The sequence below is a fragment of the Myotis daubentonii genome, chromosome 6 (genome assembly GCF_963259705.1).
Source record: "Myotis daubentonii chromosome 6, mMyoDau2.1, whole genome shotgun sequence".
Classification (NCBI taxonomy): Eukaryota; Metazoa; Chordata; class Mammalia; order Chiroptera; family Vespertilionidae; genus Myotis; species Myotis daubentonii.
In genome coordinates this window covers 93,520,278-93,540,331 of record NC_081845.1, presented here as the reverse complement: position 1 = coordinate 93,540,331, position 20,054 = coordinate 93,520,278, and the positions used below count along the sequence as shown (strand labels likewise).

General features: G+C 60.9%; 1 protein-coding gene across 6 annotated transcripts in view; it reads left to right on the top strand.

The window, feature by feature from the left end:
- The window catches only part of ANKS1A (ankyrin repeat and sterile alpha motif domain containing 1A), a 178,359-nt gene extending 166,529 nt beyond the window's left edge, over positions 1–11,830 (top strand). For 2 of the 6 annotated variants that reach the window (XM_059701913.1, XM_059701915.1), the window contains 11 exons: positions 1,358–1,456; positions 2,160–2,312; positions 2,422–2,529; positions 3,626–3,790; positions 4,892–5,017; positions 5,207–5,278; positions 5,426–5,512; positions 5,894–6,031; positions 7,030–7,200; positions 7,397–7,495; positions 8,342–9,569. In XM_059701913.1, the coding sequence (XP_059557896.1) occupies positions 1,358–1,456; positions 2,160–2,312; positions 2,422–2,529; positions 3,626–3,790; positions 4,892–5,017; positions 5,207–5,278; positions 5,426–5,512; positions 5,894–6,031; positions 7,030–7,200; positions 7,397–7,495; positions 8,342–8,461 (1,338 nt within the window). In that variant the 3' untranslated portion in view covers positions 8,462–9,569. The other 4 variants (XM_059701914.1, XM_059701917.1, XM_059701916.1 and 1 more) reach the window with 4 other exon arrangements.
- The last annotated feature ends 8,224 nt before the right edge of the window (positions 11,831–20,054 follow it).

Sequence of the window (20,054 nt, the reverse complement as noted above, 5' to 3'; positions counted from 1 at the left end):
TGACAGCCCCTTCGATGGCGCGCAAGGAGCGGCCGGGGTTCCGGGGAAGGCGCAGCGCCGTTCCCACTGGGGCCGGGCCGCAGAGGGAGCTCGGCTCGGTGCTCGAACCCCGCACCTGGCTGTGAAGGGGTGACTAGCTCCTGTGAGGCGGGTTGGCGGTGTGAGCCTGGGGGGCGGGGCGGGGCTCCGAGTGCTGTGAGGACACGTGATGGACGGGCCTGAAGGGTGCGCGGCTCCCCCAGAGGCCGTCACTGCAGGACAGGAAGTGCCGGGCCCGGAACCAGGACCCGACCAGCCGTCTCTTCTTGATGTCACCCTAGAAGGGCCGCAGACGGGGCTCCGCCGCGCTGTGTAAAGCGAATCGGGGAGCCGGTCCGTAATTCACGATCTTCCACAGCCTGGTCTCCACAGCCTCAGGGGCAGAGGCGGGCGGTCGCACGCGCTGCTGTGGGACGGCTCCTGTGCGTGTTCGTGGTCAGAACGGTGTCCAAGAATCACGTTGGTGTGAAAATGAAGCTTGCACATGCGTGTGCGCCCAGCTGGGCTGGGGGGGAGGGCATCCAGGGAAGTGGTGGCGCCCCGGAAGGTGGAAGGGGGGGCTGTGGCTGAGGCGCAGGGCAGCCCGTGGATTTTCCTGTTTCGTAATCCGAAAGCACCCGTCTGTGGCGGACGTGGCTGTGAGTAAAAGGCCATCGTGACGGGTCGGAGTGGAGGCCTCGTCGGTCTGCTCCCATCGCAGCTCCGCGCTCAGTGTGAGCTCGGCAAGCCTCTGGCCGCTGCGCCTCCGTTTCCTCATCTGTAAGCGAGGAGTAGAACAGAACCCAGCGCACAGGCGTGAGCACGCAGCACCTCCTTGCCGCCCTGCAGCGCCCGGCAGTGGGCGTGGCTCTGACCCTCTCCTCCCCGGGGGCGGCCGGTTCCTTGGGTGCCCGCCCTGTGCCGGGTGCGGCGATGGTCACAGCCGTGAGCTATGAAGTCGTTTGTTAGGGACCTGGGGCTTGTCTGCCTGTCCTGCGCCTTGGATGGCCACGGAGCCTGCACATTCGCTCGGAGTGGCCAAGGGCGTGCGGCCGGCCTGGGTGAGCAGTGTGCCCAGGGCCCTGCTGATCCTGCCCAGGTCTGCGCCCCAGTTCTTCCGGAGCCCCAGCACTGCCCAGCTCCCCTGGTTGCCGCTCAGGTGGGAGCGCAGGCTGGCAGACCTGGCTGCTGCTTCCCTCACCTCCAGCTGGCACATCTCCACTCCTTGGTGCCGGAGGCCACAGAGGATGTGGGCGGAGCCAGGAAGAGCTGCCCTGGCGCCCTCGGAGGCTGGCCAGCCGCGGTGCAGGAGGCCTCACGCGCTCCTTTCTGCTCGCAGGGGTCTAACGTGATGGAAGAGCAGGACCTGCGGGAGATCGGCATCAGCGACCCGCAGCACCGCCGCAAGCTGCTCCAGGCCGCGCGGGCCCTGCCCAAGGTGCCGCCCACAGCCCGCAGCCCGGGCCCTGCCAGAGCCAGACCTCCCCGCACCTCCCGGCTCGGGGCATGCGGACCACGCGGGGTGCCGCCTCATCCCAGGGTCCCCGAGGGCAACAGAGTTCACTCTCTTTGCCAACTGCTGAGGCCCCCAGAGCCAGCAGAGCACGAGGGACTGAGGGCCTGCTCCGGCCTCAGGAGGGCTGCAGGCATCTGCCCTGTGCGGCCTGGTGCCCACCGGCCTGGCCCCGGAGCCCCTGGGGGTCTCCCCTGAATCACTTGAGACCGGGCCAGCCTGCGCTGACCCCTGGTGGGTCAGGGGCCAGTAGGCGAGCTCCTCACTGACTGAGTCCAGTGCACCCCGTCCCTGCCACATGCCCCGAGCTCAGGAAGCCCAAACAAGTCCCAACAGCGAGGCCAGCGCCCCTTTCTTGTCCCATCAGGCCCGTGACCCCATCCGACAGGGGCCTTCTGCACAGCCTCCCCCACCAGCCTCACCTAACAGGGCCACCTCCCCAGACCCAGACTCGGGCTGCTGGTGGTCGCCAGACGGGGGGCCGGAGACCAGGCCCCTCCGTGGCCTCAGAAGCTGCCCCGAACCTACCTGGCCGCGGTCTCTGCTGCGGCTGCGTGCGCTGGCCTGGGGCACCGGGGACCTTGCCCCGTGAGGACCAAGGTGTCAGCTCCACCCCCTCGCCCCACAGGTGAAGGCCCTGGGCTGCGAGGGGAGCAGCCCCCCGTCGGTGCCCTCCTGGCTGGACTCCCTGGGGCTGCAGGACTACGTCCACTCCTTCCTGTCCAGTGGCTACAGCTCCATCGACTCCGTGAGGAACCTCTGGGAGCTGGAGCTGGTGAACGTGAGTGCAGCCGCCTGGACGTGTGCTGCCCGCTGCCCTGGGCTGCCGCCGGCCTGGTGGGGGCGCCATGGGCCCGGCCACCACCTGACTGCTGCACCCGCCCCCCCAGGTCCTCAAGGTTCACCCGCTCGGCCATCGGAAGCGCATCATCGCCTCCCTCGCCGACAGGCCCTGCGAGGAGCCGCCCCAGAAGCCCCCGAGGTTCTCCCAGCTGAGGGTGAGTGGCGGGAGGCTGTGCTCTCTGTGGTGTAGGAACTGCGGGAATCAGGGGTCTGACGGTGACCTCAGCAGGGGACCCTCTCTCTCTGCCCCGAGGCTGGGGGGGCGGGCACAGTGGTTTGGGCTGGTTCTCTGTCCATCATGTGCCTCCATCTAAGGAATCAGTAGGAAGTGCCCTGCTGGGAAAGGCAGGAGAACGAGCATCCAGACCCCCCAGGAGGGCCCCTGCGGACAGTGTGACCCGCGCCTGTGCCCTCCGGAGCTGGGAGGCAGGTCTGCAGGCAGGGTCCTGGGCAGCAGGGGCGGAGAGCCTGACAGCCTCACAGGTGCTCGGCTGCAAGAGCAGGCAGGCCCTGCCCTGGCCCGGGACGCTGTCTCCCGCCTTCGGGCTGAGCTGCCCACCCCCCCCGGCGCCTCAGAAAGGGGGTGCTATTCTGTCCTGCCCCTGGGGAGCCGCCACTGATGCTCAGCTGTGGGCACTGAGGCGCTGGTCCCTGTTCTCTGGGGGCCTCCGCCCTGCTGTGCTGTGTGTTTCTCCAAGGACCCCGATGGGTGGTGGCAGACAAGTTATCTGTGATAGCTGAAGGCACGTCCTGTGCCTGTCCTGCCCCCTGCTGTCCCGTCCCGTGTCTGTCCCGTCCCGTGTCTGTCCCATCCCGTGTCTGTCTCGTCCCGTGTCTGTCCCGTCCCGTGTCTGTCTCGTCCCGTGTCTGTCCCGTCCCGTGTCTGTCCCGCCCCCTGCTGTCCGTCCCGTGTCTGTCCCGTCCCGTGTCTGTCCCGTCCCGTGTCTGTCCCGTCCCGTGTCCCGTCCCGTGTCTGTCCCATCCCGTGTCCCGTCCCGTGTCTGTCCCGTCCCGTGTCTGTCCCGTCCCCTGCTGTCTGTCCCGTGTCTGTCCCGTCCCGTGTCTGTCCCGTCCCGTGTCTGTCCCGCCCCCTGCTGCCCCGTCCCGTGTCTGTCCCATCCCGTGTCGGTCCCGTCCTGTGTCTGCGCTGCCAGGGTGGGGGGAGGCCCTGAGCAGCCCAGGACTGGCCCACAGCTGGGCCTCGGCCCCCACCTGCAGCTCTGAGCCTCACCTGGACTTCTCCTGCCGCAGTGCCAAGACTTGCTCTCCCAGACGTCGTCCCCCCTGAGCCAGAATGACTCGTGCACCGCCCGGTCCGCTGACCTGCTGCTGCCCCCCGGGGACTCGGGCAGAAGGCGGCCGGACAGTCTCCCTGACCCTGCGGCACCCTCTCGGGCGGAGCGCTTCAGAATCCAGGTAGGCAGGAAGGGGTGCTGCAGGCGGGGTCCCCTCCTTCCTCTGGGCCTCCGAGCCCCAGTCCCAGGCCCGAGCACCGCTGGGCTGGCATTGGGGGCTCCTCCCGGCATCCCCAGCAGCTGCCGTGCCGGGTCACCCCCGAGCCTCCCGGTGCTGCGTCGGGACTCACCTGTCACTGCCAGGGCCTCCCTCCTCAGAGTCCCCTGGGCCACCACCCCTCAGTTTCTCCCACTCCAGCCCTCGCCTGGCCCCCTTGGACCTCACTGCCCTTACCCCAGAACTCTGTCCCCCCAACTCCACCCGCCGCTGTTCACATGCCCAGTGCTGGGCACGGCTGCCAGCCTCCCACACCCAGCGGTGCCTCCCGCCCTCGTGGCTCCCGGCCACCCCAGCCCTTGCCTTTGCTCATTGCAGCTGCCCTCCAGATGGGGGTGCCCTCCAGATGGGGGTGCCCTCCAGATCGGGATGCCCTCAAGATCGGGGTGCCCTCCAGATGGGGGCGCCCTCCAGATCGGGGTGCCCTCGAGATCGGGGCGCCCTCCAGATCGGGGTGCCCTCCTCGCCTTCAGGGTGAACTTCAGGTTCACTCCTTTTCCTGCCTCACCTCACACTGCCACGTCAGGCCATGAATTTTACAGGATTTAAAAGGATGTGGTCTGGCAGTTGCAGTTGCTCTGCACCAGAGACTTGCACATTGCTGGTGGGGGGTGGGCGGGGGTCGTAAATACGTCCTGAATCTTGCCCCTCCCCCGCCTTCCACCACTGCCCACGCGGGACCCCATTAGCCCACGCGGGACTGCAGTGCCCCCACCTCACGCGACTCTCACTCCAGTGCCTCCCTGGCCGTGGGTGCCTCGTGACGTCCCCACCCCAGGCCCAGAGCCAGGGCCTCGGCGGGAAGCTGGCTCCCCCTCCCCGCCTCACTCCGCGTGGCCCCGTGCCTCCCGCCTTCCCGCCTCCGCGAAGACTCATCTCAGACCACAGAGCCTGCCCGGCTGAGCGGGTGGTGGCTCAGGCCCCTGCTGCCGCCTTTCCCCTGACAGGCCTCACCTCTGCCCGGAGGTTGGGGGCCGGCAGCCTGTGACGCTGCGTGTTCTGCAGGAAGAGCACCGAGAAGCCAGGCTGACCCTCCGGCCGCCCAGCCTGGCCGCCCCCTACGCCCCTGTGCAGAGTTGGCAGCACCGGCCAGAAAAGCTCATCTTCGAGTCGTGCGGTTATGAAGCCAATGTGAGTGGCGCCCCCCCCCCTCCCCAGTGCACCCACACAGCCCCCACAGCGCCGGCTCAGGCTCGGGGCCCCTCAGACGCGCCCAGCAGCGGGTGGGGCCTCCAGCCGCACGGGCAGGGAGTCGTTGGGAGGGGCGGTCGCCCTGGTGGTGATGTGGGCGCCCCTGAGCCCGGCACGCTCCCTCCACAGTACCTGGGCTCCATGTTGATCAAAGACCTTCGAGGGACAGAATCCACCCAGGACGCCTGTGCCAAGATGCGGGTGGGTGATCTTTGTGGGGTGAAGCGGGGCTGGCTAGGTACCAGCTGCAGCCACTGGGGCCCCATGTCGGGCGGGTGGGAGGGGGGCTGTTGGCTGTGGGTCCCCGGGGCTGGCCCCGAGCAGGCGTTCACAGCCTGTTTCCTACAGAAATCCACCGAGCACATGAGGAAGGTCCCCACCATCACCCTGTCCATCACCTACAAAGGCGTCAAGTTCATCGATGCCTCCAACAAGGTGGGCCCCCCCTGCCCGCAGCCGTTTCTCTCCATCCCCACCCACACCCCGATCCTGGCCACGCACCGGTCACCACCCTGCGTGTCTTCCCAACATGGGCTCCCTCGCCCGCTTGCATGCTCACGGGCCTTTGTGGTGGGGGTCCCGTACTGAGCACAGGGCTCCCCGTGCCGGGCAGCCTACCCGCCAACGCCCTCCCCTCTCGCCCCACCTGGAGGCGGAGGGCTGGAGAGCCCGTCAGCTGCCGTGCTCAAGGGGGGAGACCCCAAACCTAAACCGGGTGAGGTTAGATGCCACCCGCCCCGTCCCCACCCGGGGGGTGGGGGCAGCGGAAGGCGGCGATGTCAGGGAACCCGGATTCCAGGCCCCTCTCCTCAACAGAACGTCATCGCGGAGCACGAGATCCGGAACATTTCCTGCGCGGCCCAGGACCCCGAGGACCTCTGCACCTTCGCCTACATCACCAAGGACCTGCAGACGGGCCACCACTACTGCCACGTCTTCAGCACGGTGGACGTGGTGGGTAGTCTTGGTGCACGCTGCCCTGGCACCTGGTGGCTCAGCCCCGCAGCCGTCGCCGCCCGCTCTGTGCACAGGGAGACTCTCAGAGGACAGGGCTTGTCCGGGGCTCAGCGACAGGCCGTCCTGCTCCGGCGACAGTTAGTCACGGCCTTGGACGCCCCTCGGAGTCCCCAGCCCTGCAGCTCCTGAGGTGCCCTCTGCCCCTCGTGGGGGCGGCAGGGCCCTCCTGCCCGTTCTGGCTCAGGGGCTGGGCTGAGGGCACTGCCCCAGCCTTTAGGGCGGGAGGACTCCCTGTGCCCTGAGGCAGTTCCGGAATCTGAAGCTGGTTCCCGGCCGGCGTCAGGCTCCTGGTCTGGAGAGGGTGTGACGGTGTGATGTGCCCGCCTCGTGGGGTTGGGGGGGTCGAGGAGCGCGCCCCATCCTCGTGTCCTTGGCACTTACCTGTCGCTCGCTTTTCTCACGTCAGTCAGCTCTGACACGTGCCCCTGGAGGCCCGGGCCTGTGAAATCGCAGTCAAACCCAGGGCACAACACGCAGAAACTCATCCGCGTGTGACACGTGCAAAAGGAACAGGAGCTGAATGGAAACCCAGCCCCGCTTTGTTCTAACTGAAGTGCTGACGAGTGCGCGACACCAGTCCCCACGGGCTCTCCCCGCAGGGCGTGAGGTCGCCTGTGGAGTGCGGCCGCGCGGCCGTGAGGGGTCGGGGGTGGGCTGAGGCCGCCTGGGCAGTTTCTGTGTCTCCTGGGGACCTGGCCGTGGCCGCCTGGGCAGTTTCTGTGTCTCCCGGGGACCTGGTCGGCTGGGTGCAGGGTCACGTTCACCTAGTCTCTCCGAGGAAACAGAACGAATGCTGGGCTCGGGTTGCTCCCTGATATGTCAGTTGCTCTGGGGCAGAAAGGACTGCTCTGTGCCCTGTCGGGTGCCCCGAGCCTGTGCTGGGGGCGGGGGTGCCCAGGGAGCCGCCGTCAGCTGAGCGCGCTCTTTCCTCCCAGACCCTGACCTACGAGATCATCCTGACGCTGGGGCAGGCGTTCGAGGTGGCCTACCAGCTGGCCCTGCAGGCCCAGAGGGCCCGGCCCGTGGGGGCCTCTGCCGCCGAGCCCGTCGAGACCAGATCTTCCAAGCCGGTGCCGAAGCCGCGCGTGGGCGTGAGGAAGTCAGCAGTACGTGGCCCCCTTGCCCGGGCTCGCGGGGTCTCCCACACTCAGGCAGCTGCCCCTCAGGAAAGGGCCCGGCCATTAGGCCCGCTGCCGGTCCCCACCGGCGGCCTCGCGGGCGCACAGGGCCCGGCAGGTCAGGCGGCGCGGCCGCAGCGCCCCGTAACGTTGCCGTGTCTGTCTGCTTTGCTTTGCACCCCAGGTGCCGCTGCCCCCTGACACTCGCTGTTGTTACTGTCACACCTGCACTACCCATCGTCCTTCTTACCTGCCGCTGCCGTCTGTTAGTCCTGGAGTCAAGGTCTTGTGTCCCTGTCTGTGTCCGTCCCTGTCTGTGTCCGTCCCTGTCTGTGTCCGTCTCTGGGGCCGTGGCCTCCGGCCTGCGCGCCGTCCTCCTTTCCTGCCCCGCCCCCGCCCTCCCGTCTGTGCTTCAGCCCTTGTTCTGTGTCCTCCCGCGGGGGGCCGTGCGCTGTGGTCTCGCCCGGGTCCTGCCACAGCTGTGGGGCTCAGAGCACGATGCCCAGGCAGCGAGGCGCCCGTAGGCCAACAGCGCTGAGACTCCCCGGGACAGGCTGTCCATGTTGAGGCCCAGCGTGGCCCTCCCACCATGATCCCGGGAGGGAGTCGCTCCTACCACACACACACAGGCGCGCACGCACACAGACACACACACACAGACACATGCGCACACGCACACAGACACATGCGCACACGCACACAGACACATGTGCACACGCACAGATGTGCGCACACGCACACAGACGCGCAGACACGTGCACACGCACACACAGAGACACATGCGCACGCGCGCACACAGAGACACATGCGCACGCGCGCACACAGACTCGCACACACACACAGACGCGCAGACACATGGGCATGCACGCACAGACACGCACACAGGGAGCCTGCTCTTTGGACTTCGGCCTCCGGTGGGCCCTGCATCCGCCAGGCTCCGCACCCTCTGGGGCTTCTAGCGCCAGGTGCCAGCGGGCGCTGCTGGAGAAGCCTCGGGCTGGCGGGCGGCCGGTCGCAGGCACCCAGACATTAGAGATGCCGGGGGTGCGGCGGAGGGGGAGGGGCAGCGGGCCTGTTGCCCCGGGTGCAGGTGTGCGCTCCCCCTGACTCTTCCCGTCTTCCTTGGCAGCTGGAACCGCCCGACGTGGAGCCGGACGCCCAGTCCCATGCCAGCGTCTCCTGGGTCGTGGACCCCAAACCAGACTCTAAGCGGAGCCTCAGCACCAAGTACGAGACCACTATCTTCTAGCACCCGCCCTCTCCTCCGCTAGTCTGTGCCTTGCCGCCCGGCCTGTCTGCTCTCGACTCCTTCCGGCCACTGGCGCCAGGCCCCCGGGACCGCGCTGCTCAGCAGCAGCTGCAGACACTGTGCTCCCAGCTTGTGCCGCCACCGGACACTGTGAGCCCCCTGGGCACGGACGGCTCGGGGGATGACTTGCCTTGAGGGGTGCCAGGCGGGCTCAGGGCCCTGTGGCAGGCACTGTGCGCCTGCGGGCGGGGGCGCCGCTGTCGGTGCTCGCTGACCGGCGGGCTCTGGCGGCGTCCTCCGCTGCCTTCTGTGCCGGGCGCTGGGGCCGCTGTTCACAGCTCCGTGTGCACCCTCCTCCACACACCAACCACTGTGACCCCTGGAGCCAGAGCCCCCACTCGGCTCCCGCTGCCCGCCTCTCCCCTCGAGGTGCTGGCCGCCCGAGACCCTGAGCTCGGCGACGAGCTGGACCAGGGCCAGGCTGCTTCCTGTGAGGGCCAGGGCCGCCCCGGCCCTGGGGCGCCTGCACCGCGGGCCTGCCCCGCCCCCGCCGGTCTCGGGCCTGGTGGGTCTCCCTCTGAGGGAGGGGTGGTCCATGTGGCCGGCCGTCCTGTCTTCGCCAGTGAGCCACAGGCTGGCCTGGAGTCTCGCTCACCGAGGAGGAAGGCCCCCCTGTAGGGCCCAGCACGAGGGAGGTCTGTGCCCTGCACATGGCGCCCCATCCTCTGACCTTGTCCGCAGGGCCAGGGTCAGCGGTAGTCAGCATCTCCCGGCCCTCCCTGAACAGGGCTGTGCCGTCCACCACACGGCAGGCCCGCAGCTGCCTCGAGGCTCTGTCCCCTGGGCAGCGGGAGCCGGGCGGCTCCGTAGGGAGCGCGGACACCGCAGTCCCGCAGAGCGCCCAGTGGTGCCACTGGTAAACCAAGGGGTCCTCTGCCTGTCCCGTGCCTGCCAGGCAGACGCGCTGAGCAGAGGTGACAGTGGGTGCCCGGGGGAGGCCGCGAGGGACCGTCTGTTCCGCTTCCTGTCTTCTTTCTGCCTCCTGGTCCCTTCCCGTGTCCCCACCGGTGCAGGCCCTGGTTAACCCTCTCCTCCCCGTTGTGTTTGCTTCTGCCAAGCTGAGCCACTGAGGAACCAGCTGAGCTGCGGACACAGGTGTGGGGCTCAGGCTCCCGCCACCGCCACCTGCACCGCCACCACCACGTCTCACCTGCAGCTTCGAAGCCCCAGGCCCGGCCTCCTCCCGGCTGCCTGCCCGCTGCCGCCTCGTCCTGCAGAGCGCGCCTGCCCTGGCCCGGAGCCCTGCGGGCCTCTCTCCCGGGAGACTGGAGCCCAGAGGGTCAAGATATGACTTGTCCAGAACACGTGTTTTAATAGAAAAAAAATTTTATAAAATGAACTTTTAAGACTTGCCTCAAACCTCTAGGTTAAACTGCCAGCCTTTAGACGGGCGCCTGTAGGGTCAGGGGACGGAACCGCGGCGGGTAAAGGGCCTCTGTCCTCAGGGCGGGGTTTGGGAGGCCCAGTGGGTAGGAAAGGGGGACCCGAGGGCAGCCCTGACTGCGTGTTGTTAGTCTGCGTTCACACCCGGCCGAGTTGGACGCTGGTCCCTGTGAGCGCACGTCTCGTCCCCACCTGGCCCGGGCCCCGCCTCAGAGACGCCTGGCAGGGGTAGAGGCTGCTGGTCGCTGTCGGGTCTGGGGTTCCCCGAGGGAAGGCCCAGGTCCTGCTGGAGACGAGCGAGCAGTTGCTGTGCCATGAAGTCCGAGCCGCGGTCAGAGACCCGCCCCGGCTGCCTGGCCCAGGAGCTTTCTGGGGACTCGGGCGTCTGGGTTGCGTTGGAAAGGAGGACAGGCAGCTGTTTGGGCATTAGTGGGCCGGCAGCTAAGATTGCTGCCTGCCGACTCGTGATCTGTCTAATCAGGCCTCTGATTAGGCCTCGCGCGGGTTCTCCCAGTTCCTGGCTGACTGTGCCCAGCTGCTGGCCCTCCCCTGGCTCCACGCGGAGGAGAGGGAAGGTGGCAGCTTGCTTCCCCGTGTGGCCTTCAGGGCAGGTGGCGTCGGGAGCTCGCTGCCCTCAGCCCTCCGGGGCTGGCTTTGCTTTTTACCTGTGGTGTGTGCCTCCATCTCTCCAACCCCGGTGCCCTCCCCTCCCTACACCCCCCCCCCCCCCCAGTGGAGCAGAAACGAGGCGGGTTCCTGGGAGGTGGAGCTGGCTGTCGTGGCGGCCGTGGCCCAGCGGGTCTTTCCCAGGGAGGGTAGAGGCGGAGCTCTGCCTGCGGGTGCAGGACAGCCCTGGGCACCTGCTCAGCCCTGTGGTCGGCCAGACACGGGAGGCAGGGCCATCCTGCCCACACGCCCTGGCAGTCGCCTCCCTCCGGGATAGAGGGGGTTCCCCCACTTTGCGGTACTGAACAGGAACCTGGGAGTTCGACTCAACTTCCTGCTGCTTCCAGGGCCTGCGAGGACTCCCCTCAGCTCCCCGTGAAGGCGCACCTGCTTTCTGCCAGGAGTTGGCGAGGGCGGAGGCGGGTGGGGAGCGGCCTCTGCCGGGCCGCGGGCAGGGGGTACCACGAGGCCAATGGGAACAGACACTACGACGAGCCCTCGGCCCGCGTTTAGTCACGTGTAGGAAGCTGCTACGTGTTCTCTATTTATTCAGGGTATTTTCCTATTGGGAAGCCGCGGCCGGTCTGCTTGGGCTCTGGCTGTGTGTTGAGATGCGTTTCTTTCTGGATATCAAAAAGGAAAGGACTGGGCCTGCTCTTCCCCTCCTCTGGGCAGGCACCCCCTTCTGGGAAGGAACTGCCAGGACTTGACAGGCTTCCAGCGGACGCCCTGCTCGGCGCGTCTCGGTCAGGTCACGCGTGTAACAGCCGTGCCTGCGTCTCTGAACTGCAGGGCCCGTGTAGGTGGGACGTGGAGTGGGTGGCCCTCCTGCCTGCCAGCTGCTCGCTCCCTTGGGCGTCCGTGCCGGGTCCCGGGAGCCGGAGGCCGCAGCCGCCCAGACCTTGGAGGCTGGTCCGACCTCGTCTGTCCTGAGGCGGCCAGGCCGCAGAATGGCTGCCGGGAACGCACTGCTGCCAATGGTGTGGCGACGGAACGCGTTGTAATAAAGATGTTATTTAATCCGTCTCTGTATTTTGATACTTGAATGACTTCCCCTTTTACTTTACTGTACATATAATTGTTCATCTGTCCAGTTTTGCCCGAATTACATCTTCTGGTACCAAACAGCCAATCTGTGCAGCAACATAGACTGACCTCACTGCAGGCGTGCGAGGACCCTGGGCCCCGGCATTGGTTTTGTTATTTTCCTAACGTGCAACTTAGAACAGACGGAACTAATAAACCAGAAGCGACACGAAACCTGCCTTGCTGTTCGGAGTCTTTGGGTTGGAATGTTTGCTGGTGTTTTCCTGGTGCGCACAGGCCAGCACTGGGTGGGTGAGCCCTGCCGTCTGCCGGGCGCGTTTGGGAATCTGCTCTGCCCACGTTCCTCAGGGGGTGGGTCAGCTCCACTTCACCTGGTTGGGTTCAAGGCCCCGCACTTCCCCTCCCGCCGCCTCCTCCTCCGGAGCATCCTCAGCACCGGCGGGGCCACGACCGGTGCAGCCGCTGCGTCCTGGTCGGCCGGTCAGCCCATGTGCATGGAGCATCTGCACAAGGCAGCGTGGGGGCCGCGCGGTGGAAGTGTCTTCCTGAGGGGACTTAGTTTGGCTGTGGAGGTTGAGTTTTAGACACACAACTAGCTACCAGCCGGGAGCCGGCCGCCAGGCCCACGGGGCAGCCCCGGGGCTGTGGGGACTCAGTCCGTGTGGCAGGAAGGAGGGGAGGCGCCCAGGCTGGGTTTTGAAAGGGGAAGGTTTGCAAATGACCCTAATGGCTCCTTCATTGACTGGCCAGCCCCTTTACAGGCAACCGTCTCATCGGCCCTCACGCCTTTGTGGCTGTTATCACCCCTATTTACAGAGGGAAACAGGCTCGGAAAGGTTAAAGCTCCTGCCCATGGCGCCGGGGGAACCCTGGAAACCTGGTCCAGCGCCCTCAGAGCCTGTGACACACTCCGTTGTAAAGGGCTTTGCAACCATCACTGAGCTGACCCAGCACCCAGGGTCACTGTGTTTATGACGGAAACAAGGCCCGGAGCAGGGCGCTGTCCCTAAGCAGCCAGCCAGCTCATGGCAGACAGCACCGAATCCGGGTCTTTCCAACACAGGGCGTCTGAGGGGCCACACTGAGAGTGGACAGGCCAGCGGCCTCCACTCCCTTGCTCCTGCTCCCTCCTGGGCAGCAGACGCCTCGGCCACTGGAGCCCCTTCCGCGGACACTGTCCCAGGACACGTTGCCACTGTCGGTCCGTTGGGTGCCATCAGAGCCTTCTGTGCGCCTGCTGACCCGGCTGCAGTGCTGATTGGGCCGGGGACCTGGGAGTGGGAACCTGCCAGTTCACACTGGCACCTGGGCCCGCTGCTCTGAGCCTAGGCCAAATGGGAATCAGAATGGAACAGAAGGGAGAGGACGGAAGGGCCGAAGGGAGAAGGAAAGGGGTGGCGAGGCCTCAGGAGGGAGGGACGGGGCACATGCAACACAACAGCATCTGCCCCACCTCCACCCAGCAACCTCTCCCGGCTCACGGTGGTCAGGGGCCCACACTGGCATCCTCGGGACGGGAGGCTGTCGGGGGCCTGGGTGTTGCCTTCTGCTCTGTGTAGAGGAGCCTGAGGCAGACGGGCCCTCACAAGGCCTCACCCATGTGCTCCCCTCCCCATCGGGCCATTTCTGTCACACTTCCCACATCCTCCCGGCACCCGGGCCGCTGGGCGTCACTCTTGGAGGCTGAGACAGCCGCACAGCAGGGACCAGAACTCTGTCACCTGGAGCGCTTCCGGGGACAGCTCGAGACCCGTCAGCCTGGCCACCTCTACTGCACCTGAAGGTGTCCGGCGCCCATTGGCTCCCTGCAAACAAGGCCAGCAGCCCAGTGGGCCTGCAGTTCCACGGGCCCACCCGGCACCAGGCTCTGGGACCCACACCCACGGTGCCCCAAGCTCTGAGCCGCCCGTTGTGCAGAGAAGCCTCTAAGGGTTGTGGCTGCTCCTCCCAGGCCTCAGGTGCTGGGAACACTTACAAACAAGCATTGACCAAAGTAGACTCCCTACCACCATGAAACTTACTATCCAGTAACCGGTGCTGGGACAACGGGGCAGCCATGGCGGGGAGATGCCTGTCCCTCCTTTCACCAAATAAACTCCAGATGGCGTGCTTATTTAAATGGTAAAGGAGAGAGAGAAACCCAAGCAAGTTATAAGAAAATGGGAGGTGCTTTCATAACCTTGGTATGAGAAGGTTGCTTCCAAGCATGTTACAAAATTCTGCTTTTTTTAAAGATCAATATATTCAACTATATAAAAACCAAACATTTCTGCATAGAAAACGCGCCGTAAAGAACAACCGAAGCTGTTGGCGCGGCCTGTCACAGCAGGACGATGGAAACCCCGGCAGAAACACCAAAGGCCCCAACAGAAGCCTGTGCTCTGCAGCCAAAGCACTGGAAGGGGCAAGAAGAGGACGCTGCCAGCCACCGCGGGGACGGGCGCCCATCGCCGGCCGGGCCAGGCCGCTGCTGACGAACACAGGAGCCAGAATGACAACCTAGTGGATGGGCCCAGAGGCAGAATGGAAAAGAAAGACCAAACCCACACAATGGAAGGCGGACAATAGAAATTGTCCATCTGAACAACAGAGAAAATAGACTGGAAAAAATGAGGCTCAGGACCTCTGGGGACTTCAACAAAACAGCCACGGCTTCTGTCAGCGGGTCCCAGGAGAGAAGAGGGTGGGGCTGAAAAATCACTCCACAAAATAGCAGCTCAAATCTCCACAGATTTGGCGAAATGTAAACCTACAGATTCGAGAAGCGGAGCACACCCAGACCAGATAAACGGAAAGAAACCCATGCCGAGATGCATCATATCTGAATTTCTGAAAATGGAAGAAAAACAGTCCTGGAAGCAGAGAGAGGAAGATGACAGCTTGCCCTCGGGGGAAAGGAACTTGAGTGACGCGTTTCTCAGCAGAACTGTGAGGCCAGAAGGACGCGTGCAGTGTTTCTCAGGTGCTGAGAGAAAAAAGCTGTGACCCAAAATTCTATACCCTGTGAAAGGTTCTTTAGGAATGAAGAGGAGCAAGGCATTCTCAGGCTGAAGGAAAATCAGGGCCTTGGTCACCAGCAGACCTGCCCTGCGGGGATGGTGGGACAGTTTTCTAAATAGAAAGGAAATGGTACGAGAAGTAACCTTGCAACATCAGGAAGGGCAAATGCACATAAGGAAAAACATGGGTAAATACGATAGACTTTCCTTCTCCTGAGTTTTCTAATTATGTTTGATGGTGGAAGCAAAGATTATACCTGAAACCAAGGCATTGGCAGGCGTGGTTCCTGCGGGGGCTGAGGGAGTTGTAGCCAGTGCAATAAGTCAAGAAAAGGAAGTAAACACCATTCATATCAGGAAGGAAGAAATAAAACTGCCCCTATTTGCAGATCACAGTCGTCCTCTCTTATCCATGAGGGATACATTCAAGCCCCCAACAGACTTCTGGAACCTCGGACAGAACCAGATTTTACATACACTGTTTTCACCAATGCATACATACACTTGACAGCTTCTCTGTAGCATACTCAAACTGCCAGCATCGCTGCTCTGGCCCTTTGGGGTCATTATTAAGTGAAATGATGGTGCTAGGACACAGACACTGTAGTGCAGAAACAGCCAGCCAGGTAACCCAGACTGCTGACTACCTGGCAGGGAGCAACACAGAACACCCAGGTGAGACGGGCAGCTCAGATTTCATTATGCTACTCAGAATGATGTACAATTAAAACTTATGAATTGCTTACTTCTTGAATTTTCCATGTAATATTTTCAGACCATGGTTGAACACGTAACCACAACCATGGAAAGTGAGACTACAGATGAGAGGGACTACTGTGGAAAATTCCAAAGAGTCTACAAAAAAAATATTGGAATCAATGAGTTCAACAAGCTCACAGGACACAACATAAACATACAAAAATCAATTGTATTTCTGTATATTAGAAATGAATATGTGGACAAAATTAAAAATAAAACTGTTTATAATCACTCAAAAAAATAAAATCCTTAGGAATAAATCTAACAATACATGTTCAGAACATGTATGATAGAAACTACACAATGCTAATAAGAGAACTCAAAGAAGAACTAAGTAACTGAAGAAAGAGGCCATGTTCAGGGACTGGGATGTTCAGAATAGTAAGATGCCAGTTCTTCTCAAATTGATACACAGGTTTAAGATGAAACCTACCCGACCCCAGCCAGGTTTTTTGTAGTTACAGACAAGATTAGTCTCCAGAAGGCAAAGGAAAGAGAGTAGCTAAACAACTTTGAAAAAGAATAAAGTGCGAGGGCTGGGTCTGTCAATTCCAAGACTTATTACACCACGACAGCAATCAATACTGTGTGGTATGGCAGAGAGACAGACAGACAGACAAATTGAACAGAAGAGACAACCCAGAAAGAGACCCATACAAGCATCCAATTGATTTTTAATAAAAATAAACAAAAGCAATTAAATGGAGGAAAGAGAGACTTTTCAGCACATTATGCTGGAGTGGTTAGATATCCATAGGCTTTTGAAAAAGTACCTCAACTGAAGTCTCACACTTTATGTAAAAATTAATTCGAAATGGGTCACAGACTTACATGTAAAACATAAAACTTTTAGCAAAAGACATAGGAGAAAATCTTTGAGATCTGGGTCTAGGCAGAGTTCTCAGACCTGACCCCCAATGCACAATCGATAAAAATAAAACCTGAAATACTGGACTTCCTCAAAATTAAAATTTGTGCATCAAAGGACACTATCAAGAAAGTGAACTGACTATCCACAGAATGGGAGAAAATGTTTGCAAATTACATATCTGACAATATAGAACTCTTAAAACTCCAACAACTCTAAGAGAACGAGGCTTCCAAAATGTAGGGGGGGGGGTTATGTTAATTTCAGAGAGGAAGGGAGAGGGAGAGAGAGAGAGAAACATCAGTGAGTGAGAAGGCCAAAAAGGCTAATTCCAATGTAACCCCGATATTTGGGGGGCTAGCCATCTGAATCTGTGCCGGCCAGCCCAGTGTACATGCTTGATAACCTGTAATTAAGTCATTGCCTCTTTCCCAGAAACTGGTCTTGCAGAACCTGATATATAAATGCTCACATTTCACAGAAGCCATAAACTGTGAACAGTGCACAGCTCCGGGGTGGGGGTGGGGGGAGTTTATTAGTGCTGGCGCCAGGCCAAACCATTAGATATGGCCTGGAGACCCCCAACACCTGGGGCCTTTTGGCAAAGCCCGCAAAAAGGACCGGAAGCATAATCCATAACTGAGGGACAAAGACACCAGAAAGATATAAAGGAGAAGCTCCCTACATGTTACTTTGCTCAGACTTGGGAAGTTATTCCACTGAGTCAGCCGGCGTAATAAACAGTGTAACTCCTTTTCTCTAAAGCATTGCTTGGTTTTTCTCTGGTTCTGGTCTTCTGCAACATCTGGTTCCCTGACCGAGAAGCCCAACTGCGCTGGTATTTTTGGCCTCCAGTGAGTGGACCGGGTTTGGGGCCTGGAGGCACGGGATAGGCCTCCGGGAGGCGCGCCCTGATGATTTTAGCAGAATTGAACCAGGGGACTCCGGGTGCTCCCGGACCTCAGCCTAGGACCAGCCGGCACCTGGAGAAAGTGGACGGACACCTCTGGATCTGTCAACAGAAATGGTAAGATAGGGGCCCCACTTTGAGAGAGTGAAAGGGGAGCTTGATTACCTCCCAGGAAGTCATACAACTTCATCAGATAAATTAGTCAGGAATCGGGTGGACTGTTTAACCTCTGAGTGAATATCTGGTGAAAATGTGTGAGTGTGGAAGGGGAGGGCCTGCCCTCTCCTATCCTTTGTGTGGCTCCACGACCTCGGTTATGGAGTCCGAGTGGGCCCCAACCTGCAGTTTCGCGATTTGTCATAAGGCATAACGGTGACTCACCCCCACGTGGGGTGACCAGGCCCGGGGTTTATATAGGTGCACCTTAGCTAAGACAAATCTAAGCTCCCAAGGGATGCAGCCAGGTGGGCAACTGAGTGGATCTGTGAAAACAGGTCACCCCCTTCCCTTGTCTATCTCTCACCACCAATCATCATGGGGTCAGGACAAAGTAAACCCACTGTCCTCAATTGCATGTTGAAAAATGTTAAAAAGGGTTTCAGTGGGGACTATGGTATTAAAATGAATCCCAAAACACTGGGGAAATTCTGTGAATTAGAATGGCCAGCCTTTGGGGTCAGCTGGCCCTCGGAAGGCTCTTTAGATGAAGGACTGGTCAGGGTGGTCTGGAATGTAGTCACGGAGGACCCCGGACGCCCAGATCAGGTTCCCTACATAGACAGCTCGTTAGAAATTGCTCAAACCTTGCCGCCTTGGGTCCAGTTCTGCATGTGTAAGAAGGAACAGCGTAAGGTTTCAGTTGCAGGAGAAAAGAAGCAGGTCCCTCAGAAGGGAACCCAACCCCCTATTCTGCCAGGACCCCCTGAGGAAGTCCCGCCAGTTTTACCACCTCCATATGTGCCACAGGTGGCACCAAGTGCTCCCCCTGCTGGTCTGGAAGGTCTGGAAAGTCTGGAAGCACCAGTCCCTTCCGTTTCTCCTCAACCAGGCTCTCCAGAGCCAGTTGGGCGGTGCTTGCATTCAGCCAACCAAGGGCCCAGGCCACAACCAGCAGGTCAGATGCCTCTCAGGGAGATCCGTGGTGCCAAAGTAGTTGGCGAAGATGGGACCTTGCAGGAGGGAGGGCCAGTCTGTTATTATCAGCCCTTTACCACCAGTGACATCCTGAACTGGAAACATCACACGCCAGCTTATTCTGAAAAGCCCCAGGCCATGGTAGACCTCCTAGAAACGATCTTCCAGACCCAGAAGCCCACCGGGTGGACTGCAAGCAGCTCCTTTTCACGTTCTTTAACACTGAGGAGTGCATGGGAGTAGTAACACAGGCTCGGAAGTGGCTCCAGACCCAGGCCACGGCAGGAATATTAGATACAGACAGATGGGCCAGGGAGGCCCTCCCAGATGAGGAACCCAATTGGAACCTGAACTCAGAAGACGGAAGGACCGGGCTAGAAAGATTTCAGCTAGCCTTCCTCCAGGGGGTCACCAACAAGAAGCCCACCAACATGGCTAAAATCTCTGAGGTCTTCCGGAAGCCTGATGAAAGTCCAGCAGATTCTATGAGAGGCTGTGTGAGGCATACCGGATCTACACCCCCTTTAGACCTGAGACCCCAGAAAATCAAACTATGGTGAATGCAGCTTTTGTAGGTCAAGCCCAGCCTGACATAAGGAGAAAGCTACAGAAGCTAGAAGGATTTGCAGGAAAAAATGCTACTGAACTACTAGAGATAGCAAACAATGTTTTTATCAACCAAGACAGTGCAGCAAGGAAGGAGGAAGAAAAGAGAATACAAAGAAGGGCCAATATAATAGCAGCAGCTTTTAGAGGCTCGGGCTCCCAGACAGATCAGCAAGGATACAGACCAGGGGAAAAGGAAGAGCGAGCCTGAGACGAGACCAGTGTGTGTATTGCAAGGAAACAGGACACTGGAAAAATGAATGTCCCAAACGGCAAAGTAAGAAAACTGGGCCCCCTTTTCCACCCAGTGGCTATCAACCAGAGCCACCTGAAGCAGATCTCATTGGGCTAGCAATGGCTGATTCCGACTAGGACAGACCAGGCTCTTTTCAGCTGGGCCCCCACGAGCCCATGGTCAGAAGGAAAATAGGGGGCTAAACTGCGGACTTTACGGGAGCTGAGCGCTCAGTAATCACACAGAAAGTAGCGCCTCTCTCAGGAAAGGAGGCACCATCATTGGAGCTACTGGGGACCAGACCCGTAGATCATTCTGCCGGCCTCGCCGATGCCAACTTGGTGGCCATCAAGTAATTCATGAGTTCCTGTACTTGCCAGACTGTCCAGTGCCTCTAATGGGTACAGACCTTTTAGCCAAAATGGGGGCAGAAATCACTTTTGCTCCAAATGGCTCAGCACAGCTTCGCCTAAGTGAGGAGACCTCCCCAATGATCCTGTCCTTAGCAGTGCCGAGGGAGGAAGAATGGAGACTTTACAGCCCCCAGACAAAGGCCTCACCATCAGAACCTGAATTAGAGGAAGAATTCCTGCTGGTCTGGGCAGAAGCGCATCCTTTCGGCCTGGCTAAGGACCACGCCCCGGTGCTAATCGAGTTAAAGCCTGGGGCCCAGCCTGTTAAAATCCACCAACATTCAATTCCAAGGGAAGCACGCCTAGGAATCCAGGTCCACTTAGACCGGCTGCTCCAGTGGGGACTTCTTAAACAATGCCGGTCTCCATGGAACATGCCTCTCTTGCTTGTCAAAAAGCCTGGGACTAACAACTACCGCCCGGGGCAGGACCTGCGGGCTGTTAATGAGGCTGTTATAACCCTGCGTTCAGCGCTGCCCAATCCCTACACTCTTCTGGGACTCGTTCCATCAG